The 10,625-nt window shown below is 28.8% G+C and overlaps 1 protein-coding gene across 1 annotated transcript; it reads left to right on the plus strand.

The window, feature by feature from the left end:
• Window positions 1–3,060: 3,060 nt before the first annotated feature.
• On the plus strand, window positions 3,061–6,840 carry LOC132939877 (uncharacterized). The gene is made up of 4 exons (XM_061007328.1): window positions 3,061–3,255; window positions 3,795–3,869; window positions 3,962–4,028; window positions 4,316–6,840. Exons 1-4 carry the CDS (start codon window positions 3,061–3,063, stop codon window positions 6,838–6,840), a joined length of 2,862 nt encoding a protein of 953 aa, XP_060863311.1.
• Window positions 6,841–10,625: the final 3,785 nt, after the last annotated feature.

Genomic DNA, 10,625 nt, shown 5'->3' on the forward strand with positions numbered 1-10,625 from the left:
TAAATAAAAAAGTAACGCAATTGTTTCATGGAATTTTTGAAAAAATAATCTTAAATTCAAGGTGCTTTGAAATTTAAAATTTAAAATCGACTTCCTAAAAAATCTGTTTTCAAAGAATTTATTGATATGTTAAAAATTGAAATAGTATTGTGTGTCCAAAGTATGTGTAATTATTACCACCACTTATTTGTCTAAAACGTATGAAAAATACTTTTGCTTCGTTCTCCTTAGCCACCAAAAAAAAAACTTGAAGCTTTTCTTTCAATAACACGTTATTGGTAGAGTGATCTGGGGTAAATGTAAATATATCACCTAACCTAACCTAATTTCATATATCTCAGTGATTTGTTTTAAAGTTACACCAACAACCAAAATCGATTTTGCCGAAAAATTCCTGATTTTTCTTAATTTTTTTTTGTTTTTCTCGGCGCTTTTAAAAATTAATGGGATTTTCAAATTATGATCAATGTACCAAGTAGATTCACTTTCTCATCGAACAAGATACTGGAGTTGAAAATCGAAGCATTATTTTGACAACGTTTTGTGTACACAGACACTAAAAAAAAAAAAAAAACATACATCATTGTAAAATCAATACATTCATCGCTCCGCTCAGAATCTAAAATAAAGTAAAATAGTAAAAACCGATTGAAACAATTAACAATTTCTGATTTTTACAATTATTGAATTATATATGAAATTGTATAATATTGGAATATAATATATAATAAATATGATATATTATTCAAATAATAAGGATAAAATGAAAATAGTATTTATAACAATAGCCTATACTTAGTGCAAAGCAACGATTTTACCAAAACGCGTAATTTTAGAGGCGTCTGATAAATAAATAATGAGTTACGACCATATTACATTATGCTTTATCGCAATACTCATGTTATTATCATTTATTATACCTTTATTGATATTTTTATGATTGTTAGAAATTATTATATATTTATATGATACGATATATACGTCTTTGTTAAGTACATTTTAGTAGACGAAAAGCACTGACGTAAAATAATACGCGAGTGTATAGTGAAAAAGGCAAAACATTGTTTCTTATAATTTTATTGTTTTAACTTGCTGCCTCTTATTATTCATATATACGTCGTATTACGATGTACGTCAACCTGTCCGTGAGACATCCCGCGAGATGGGCTAAGTCGCCAGCGACGACAAACTTTGTCTTTTTCATACCATCGAGTTGAGCAGACCATGCGCCGTATCGCGTCCTGCCGTTTGCTGCCGTTGTGACAACATCATGGCGCTTCAATGCTTTATAATTCTGCACAATTTATTAAGTGCCATTTTATTACGGTGTGTTAGTCTTATTATTCTCGTTTTCAACGTCAGGGCCTGATTTAATAAAATTAGGGCCAAGTGCAAATTTTTTTTGGGGCCCCCCAAGTCAAAAAAATGTTCTAGAATAAATCTACATAGAGAGACGTGGGGGGAGGTAAATGTTGATAATAAAAAAAATATATCTATATGTTAAAACTTAAAAGTGTTAAATACCTATCTCAAAACTCATAAAATATTTGTACATTATTTCATGTATTATAAATACAATTTAGTTACTTGGTCTTTTTTCAGAAATTTATTTAATGGGGAAACTATTTCTGAAGAAACTAGAACTTTAATATTATTTTTATGCACATTTGCAACAAATCGTTCAACCGATCACTGATTTTCAGTTAATATTAATACCTATACCATAGGTAACCGCAATATTATTAGGTATATGTAGGTATAATGTATATCTAGTCATACAGAGTGGAATAAAAAGGTTGTACGTTTATTTAGCTCTGCATTTTGTTCGTACGGTGAAGTACTTTTCCACTGTATATGTATGTATATTATTTTTAAAAATTAAAATATTTTTTTTATTGTTTTTGAAATGTTGATGTACCTAATACGTTTTGGAAAAAATATCACTAAAGTAGTCACAGCGTTGTATTGGGTAATATATTTATGGGTATACGCACTAATAAAATATGTATGTAACCTAAAAAAATTTTTTTCGGTACGCTCGAAAGTCCGAACTTAGTATTTTTAATTTATCAAGTGAACAGTTATAATTTATATTGTTGGATGTTCTAATAAATAATTATTATAGTAAAAATAAATATTTATGATACTATTATTTTTGTAATAAATGCAATATTGGACATTGGTGATAGTAAGATGGTAATTATTAAAAAGACTAAACTAAAAGAATATTTTTTCAATGTAAATTAAATTGAAATTTTTTTTCGATCTAATTAATAATAATCAATGTGTTATAATTGTGATGCAGTAAAATTAATAACTAATTCAATGGGTCATCCCTTCCCTACAACAATTCTTAAATACGCCGCTGTATTATAACACAGTTTACTTCTCATGATTACGATCTCGTGTTAAGTACACGCTTTCTTATCTGCATGTACAACGATTGTAAATTCAAATTTAGAAGAAAAATTAATATTCTTATATTTTACAATAAAATTTCAATGTAAAGTCACTGAAGGGATCGGAAATAAAGAAGTGCAATACTTCCAGATGACCAGGCCCGGCGTTGGGGGGGGGGGGGGTGCAATACCCCCCCCCCCCCCCCCCCCCCCAACGAATAACCCAATTATATAGTCGGCATATATAGACATACGCTGAATAAAATTAAATAGTCGGCAATAATTTGAACTATAGAACTAGATTGCGCTAGCCGCTAGTTGGTATTACAAAAACATTTTTCGTGTACGGCTACGGCTACAATTCCCGAATCATAGGGCAACGAATGTATTTATAGCCGTAGTTGGAATATACGTACGTCGTTATCTTAGTCTTAGATATTTTATTTGATTTATTGATTATTGTTGTGATCGACGATCGTACTTCACCGCTACAATAGTACAATATATTATAATTGATAATAAATAATAAAGATTGTCGACAATTGCCTATTGCTATTCTGTACTTCTGTGTTCTGTAGTTCTGTGATGACTGTGAGAGTGTTATACCGAGTTGACTTAACACAGTTTATTTATTCGTTTGTGTTTTATTAATTTGTTCGTTATGAATTGCACAAATACGAAAAAAAGAAAACGAACGAAATTAGAATGTTTGGCATGTGGAAGTATATTTGATGATGATTATAGAAAGAAACATGAAACTAAACAACATGAGGGTAAAAGAGTTTTAGTGAAGCATGTTGGAGCCCCAGAAAATCCATTTATAGCTGCAGCTAGGCTAAAGCAAGTGACAGAATCGGTAAGTGTTAACTTTTTTCATTGTAAAAAAAAATAATAAACTTTTTAAATATAAAAATATGCTTTGAGATTTTTTGTGTAATTGTGTTTATAACATAATAGTGACTCATTCAAATTTTTTTTAAAAGATTCGCTTCAAACTACAGAATTACACTTTGAGGAAATTATCACCGAGGATAGAAAACATATTTTAGAGCCTCTAGTAATTACTTTTATTATAATAATTTTTATACTCCCATGTTATTTAAAATTACAAGTTTAAATTATATATTCTATTATAATTGCTTACATCAGAATGAATTTCAAGTTGAAAAATGAGTTGTAAATGAGAATAATAGCAGTGAAAATAAGTATGCAGGAACACCAGAAAATCCGTTTACAGCAAACATTAAGCAAAAGCAAGTAACAGAATCGGTAAGCATTAACATTTTTATTGTTAAAAATAAAATATTGCACTCTAAACTTATTGATTGTAAAAATATGATTTGAGTGGTTTTGTATTTATAACATAATAGTGACTCATTCAAATTTTTTTTTTAGGATTTGCTTCAAACTACAGAATTACACTGTGATGAAATTATCACCGAGGATAGAAAACATATTTTGGAGCCTCTAGTAATTACTTTTATTATAATAATTTTTATACTCCCATGTCATTTAAAATTACAAGTTTAAATTATATATTCTATTATAATTGTTTTTATTAGAATACATTTGATGATGTAAATGATAATAATAGCAGTGAAAATAAAAACTTTGATGGTGAAGATGCAGGTTAGTAAAAATCATTAAGTAATAACATAAGTAGTGCATAATAAAACTATAAAAGTGGACCTTTTGATTAAAAAAAAACATGCATGTACCATAATGGTGTTGGTATATAAACATTATAGAACTTATAGATACTAATCAGATAAATTTAAAATATTTTTATTATTAAATATAAAGTGTATATATATTGTTATAACTAAAAAATGTAATAAAGAATTATTTCATAATATTTTAAAATATAATATTGCATGTAATGTAATACAATATAATATTTATTATGTTATTCTTAGGAGATAAATTCTTAGTTGGTAAAGAAGACAATTATGATTGGATAGCTTGTGCAGGAATGCTTGAAACAATTATTAACAGCTTTCAAGAATGTAATGCTTTATTAACAAAACTTAAGACAGAAATATCTCCAAACCCTATATCTTTTTTAGTTAATACATCTGAGATTGTGTCTTCTTTAAGGATAAAATCAGAAAAGTATATAGAAATTACAGAAAAAGTTATAAATAATTTATTAAAGCCTTCACCAGAAAGAGAGAATGATAATATTATAGATCATTTTCTTGAACATGATCCTGGAAAAAGAAAACGAGTTGAATCGTTATCACAAAGAAAGTATCTTCTTAGTCTAGGACCCTGTCAACCTAAGCTAGCCAAATACCCTAAGAATTCCGATATTTCACCAAAAAAGCAAAATCAGTTCACTTCAGTATGGTTTACTGAATATCCTCATTTGGAATATAGTATAGTAAACGATGCTGTTTATTGTTTTGTTTGCACATTATTTCCTAAAGGTCCAAATAGGCAATTTGCTGATCCAGCTTGGGTTGAAAATGGTGTTAGAGCCTGGAGTAAAATGAAAAGCCGAGGTAAGCAAAAACCTGGAAAATTAACTCAACATTTTACTTCGTTATCTCATAAATCTGCATTAGATGATTTTAGCAACTTTTTAAATAGTTCTAATCACATTGACTGCTTGTTAAATAAATCAAATCGTGTTCAAGCAATTGAGCTGGACCATAAAAAACGTTTTCATCAGGACATTTTATGTATGTTCTTTGATATATCTCGTACTCTAGCTCGACAAGGTTTGGCATATAGAGGAGACGGAGATGAACAAAATAGTAATTTTAATCAAATTGTTTTGCTATTATCTCGGCATTCACCGGTGATGAAAAGATGGTTGGAGGAAAAATCGTTTCGAAATCATAAAACCACATACCTTAGTCATGATTCTCAAAACGAATTTATTAAGTTGTTAGCTGATGATGTAAAGAAAAAAATTATAAAAGATGTCACACATGCTGGTATATACTCTGTTATGGCAGATACTACCCCGGATATTTCACGAAATGATCAATTGTCAGTTTGTGTACGTTACATAGATTCATTAGGGGATGTATCAGAAAGGCTATTAGATGTATGCCAGGCAAAAGATAAAACTGGATTAGGTGTTGCGGAAAAAATTTATGAAGTTTTGGTTGAAAATAGTTTACCTGTAGATAATATTGCTTTTCAATCTTATGATTATGCTAGTAGTATGTCAGGTAGAATAAATGGAACACAACAAAAATTATCAGAACTAGCTGGCCATATGATTCCTTTCATACCATGCGAAGCTCATAGATTAAACACCTTTCTTGAGCATAGTTGTGATGCTAGTATTTTAATATGTGATCTTTTTTCTACACTTGAAAATCTATACGTTTTTTTCTCGGCTAGCACTAAAAGACACATTCACCTTAAGTCAAAATTAGCCACCATAGAAAATTCATTACAACTCCGTAATCTTTCAAAAACTAGATGGACAGCGCGTGCGGAATCTATAAAAGCTGTGTGGGTTTCATTTGAAATAATAATTGAAACTTTACAGGAGATAATTAATTTGCAAAACATGGACAAAAATACACGAAATCAAGCACTAGGACTTGTAAAAAAACTTCTTTCATTTGACTTCGTTGTTTCCTTATTTTTCATGAAAAATATAATGTACAAGACCAAAATATTAACGGAAAAACTTGAAGCTACTGAATTGAACATACTTGATGCTTTAATGTTGATTGATTATTCAATAAGTAGCTTAAATGAAATGAACAGCGATGATACAGCAACGAACAACCTAGTAAGCAGTGCAATAACATTTTCTGAACAGTTAGGTATTGATCCAGTGTCAGATTTTAATCGCCATCATCGGAAAAGACTTTTGCCAAAAAGAATTGACCAAAATCCAAACACACAGTGTTCGATTGATTTACCTACTTTTTATCGAGTAGAATTTAAAAAAGTTCTAAATACTTTGATTGTTTTATTGAATGAACATCTAAAAAAATCTTTGGTGACATTTGAACCAATGATTACTTTGTTTAAAATGCCATGGAAACAAATTTGTTCAACAGAAAATGTAAAAAAAGTAATCGAACTATTTCCACCGGGATGCAAAGATTTTAAAATGAATGACTATGACGGAGTGATTGCCGAATTGAAAGTTTTAGATCACCAGTGTAACGTGAAAAAATTGGATAGCTTGACAAAAATATTTAAATTATCTGAAGATTGTAAAACTTGTTTGCCAACTGCAAACAAGCTATGCAGGCTAGTACTTACAGCTCCCGTAAGTACTGCTTCAAACGAACGTGCTTTCAGTAAACTGAAAATCGTTAAAAACTATTTACGATCGACTATGGGAGCAGATCGTCTTCAACATTTAATGTTACTTTTTAGTAACAAAGATATTTTGGATTCTATAGATTTAAAAAGTTCAGTGAAATCATGGTCACTATTAAAGGAGAGAAGGATTAAAATTTAATTTATTCAACTACCCACCTATTTACAATGTTGAAGTTGTTGTATTTTTATATAATATGAATAATATGATATTATAATTTGTATTCTATTGTTTAACTTTGTTAATATCCAATAAATTATTAAGACACCAATTATTGACTCTCTTTTACACACGCGTTATATTACAAATTTTGCGTTTAGTATGTATTTCACTCTAGTATCTATTATTTTAAAAATTAGAGTAAATTGATCAATAATTTAATTTAATTAAATAAAAAAAATTGATTATTTTGAACGCAAAAATTTGCCATGTTATTTGCGTGTAAGACAGTCGACCAAGACAACACTTGTGGTTCATGTTTATGAATGTAGTCGGCAAATTCGTATATTTATACCCCCCCATCAATATTTGCTAGCGCCGGCCCTGCAGATGACCACTATATAGAGTGTATGAAAAAATATCAAATATATAAACAATAATTTGCAAAACCATTCGTACACCACATCATTGATATTATAAGTTGATTTGGTTTTACGACGTTTTATAGTTTTCAATTTATTACCATCGGATTTCCAAAGTTTAAGTACCGTATCTCTATTATTTATTAAATCGGTGGATTCAGTTCTCCCTGTACCAAATTTATCTGTGACAGTATCATTTTTTCTGCTACAGTTAGGTGTTTTTGTTGTCATCATAACGACGCAACTCAAAAGGTTCTAAATTGACACTGACAATTTCTGGAACTAAATAAAATGCACAAAGTGTCAAATCTTTTACTCTTGTCACTAAGAAAGGAAGTTTGAACAGATGCCTCGCATATTATATGATATAATAGTATTATGGGTGCACTCTGAGAAATATTTTCTAGGATAGTGAATATAGCCCTAATACCTTAGTACAATATGCATTTGTTTTAGCCTTTCGTATCTCTAACACTGTTATATTTACATGCACATTTATCATTTATAGCTAGAAATTTTTTATACATGGGTATAAATAGGACTTAGGAGAGATTATCATAAATTGTATTCGAGTTGGTAGCAGCACTAATACTTGTCAGAACCATATAACTGTATATATATATATATATAAACTGTACAGGTTTTTAGTCAGGTTTTTAGTACGGTTTTTTTCAGGAGTCAACAAAATAGCTAAAATCATTGTTCTTGGTTTTAATATGTAATTTTGACCAAATTTTTATATAAAATGTCTGTAAAGAATAACTGTGTTTATATATTTATAGATTTTTTGGTTACAGTATGAACTAGTTATGAGAATCTTTGTTTTAAATGTTCAATCTTTAGTTATAAAAACTGAACATTTAATATTTTTTTAAGTACAATGGTTGATCATTTTCGAGATTTTGATAAATTTTGTCAAAATTCAAATTTTAAAGGCTTATAAAGAAAAAATCGTGCCAATGTAAAATACGTGTGAAATACGTGTGAAATACGTGCATATTGTAATAATTACAATAATTGGAGTTGGTAGCATATGGACAGTATTCACATTTGAATTGTGTTTCAACAAATAATAATTAAAATAAAATATGTCAAAGTATAAAACTAAAAGTACGTGAAATTACATGAAAATATATACAAGTAACTTTTATTGTGATAACACGTAGTGATAACACAATCCTCCGAGCTGCCGCGATTCATAGATAATATTATCTATGCCTCGATTGCCTCGTCAAAAACAACCATAGAACAATATAACAACCTACTACCTAGGTTTATTTATTATCTATAAACCTTGAACTACAACGAATGAACAGTGCTATATGATATAAAGAAAAAGAGGACATTTCCCGGTACGTGGCTGCACGCCTAAATTCTCAACATGTCGGACATGAATATGGAAGGCTAGAATATGGTACCGAGGCAATTGATTTCCGTCCCCCTCCACCACATCGTTATAAATTCTCTCTATCATAGTCCATAGCTCTTATCAAATTGTAATTATATTTTATTTCTTATCTTTAAGTTATAGCACGTGCGTAATATGGAAGCAACTAACCGAACGTGTATAAATATGGATATAATATGTGTAGTAGCAATGTTTATTTCCATTATAGTATGTCTTAATAATTGATTATTACATAATATTTGAACTGTGGAATCATGTACATATGTGCTAATTAATTTGCGCTTTGTTCAGTATTTTATTATAGGTGGGTACCTATATTGTATACAAATTAATGATGTCCATAGGCTATAAGACAACATCGATAAAATAAAAAGGATATTAATTTATATTTCCTTTTGTTTTGAAAATTGTCAGGGCCAATATTAATTTTTAACCATTATTAACTTATTAACAAATATTTTATACTGCATACCGAATTATAATAAATTATCGAGCTCGTATCCATTTACAATGTATTATAGTATTTAATAGACTATTATCCTTATTCCTTAATAAGGAATTATATTTCCAATAGAATAACTCCGGAAGTTTTCGTTCAAATTTCGATTACGATACGTCAAAGTTTTCAGAAAATTAATCTGAATCACATTTTGATTTAAAACATATAGGTTGTCATTTGAAAAACAAAAGTTGGTATCGCCACAGGATACTCCTTAAATGTTGGGAAAAATCTAAGTAATCGAAATTATCGTCTTTAATGACACCTAAAATTCTAAAAATCAAAATTTGAATATATGCATAATTTAAGCATAAAAATGGGGTGAGCATGCTTAAAAAATCACCCTGTATATATATATTAACTGTACAGGTTTTTAGTCAGGTTTTTCGTACGGTTTTTAGTACGGTTTTTTTCAGGAGTCAACAGACACTATAGGCCATGGCCATAGGGATAAAAAATCTGTGAATGTTTAAAAATGGTTACCTACAATTAAATAAAATATTATAACTGCATTAACATACTTTTTATTTTTGGTACTAACAGTATATTAGGTACAAATACTTATGCCAAAATGTGTAAGCAAATAAAATTATATTGTTGATTCGAGAAGAATGGTACCAAAATCTGCTACAGTCAAAATGTACTTGAACATTGACGGATCGTATAAAATGACAACAACATTAATTTTGTAAAAATCTGAATAAACATTAATAGACAATTTGTTATCATGATTCTCCAGAACATTTCAATCACAAATCATAGGATGATTTATTAGACTGAATTATTAATCAATCTATTAAATTAATAATTAGTTTAATAGATTATTAAATAATATTATATTTTTTGATATCTTTTATTGTACTTACATAAGCGTGTCGAATTTAGATGAGTTCATAAATACCAAACTACTCGAATTTAAATTAACTGGTGATCAGTACCTGTGGGTAGACTGATATTACCATGCTGATATATATTTTTTTTATTTATTTCATTTCATTTCATACATACATACATACATACATACATATGAATGCTGAGCCCCACTGAGAGAACTCGTGTTGGAGCCCAGGAGTTCAAAAATATTGCTAAATTAAAATTACAGGTAATTATATAAAAATATGTATAATATACCTTTGTAAACAACACACATTAAAAAAAAAATGCCTATATATCTTTAATATTTTTATCACCGTTGCAATTAAAACAACTTATGAGGAACCTTGTATAACATTTTTCAAGCTTTTTTCCATAACCTAAAAAGCTTTTTACACATTTGTAGAAATAAATTTAAAAAAATTGATAATATCAACTGTTTATAGGTATCTAATATAGCTCAATAGACGACAAAATATTTAAAAAATTTTACCAGATTTATTAGAAATTGGTAAATCTAAACTAGGAATTTTGTATTATATTTCAAATTTTAGAGATAAAAGAA

Source organism: Metopolophium dirhodum, chromosome 1 (assembly GCF_019925205.1).
Source record: "Metopolophium dirhodum isolate CAU chromosome 1, ASM1992520v1, whole genome shotgun sequence".
Lineage (NCBI taxonomy): Eukaryota > Metazoa > Arthropoda > Insecta > Hemiptera > Aphididae > Metopolophium > Metopolophium dirhodum.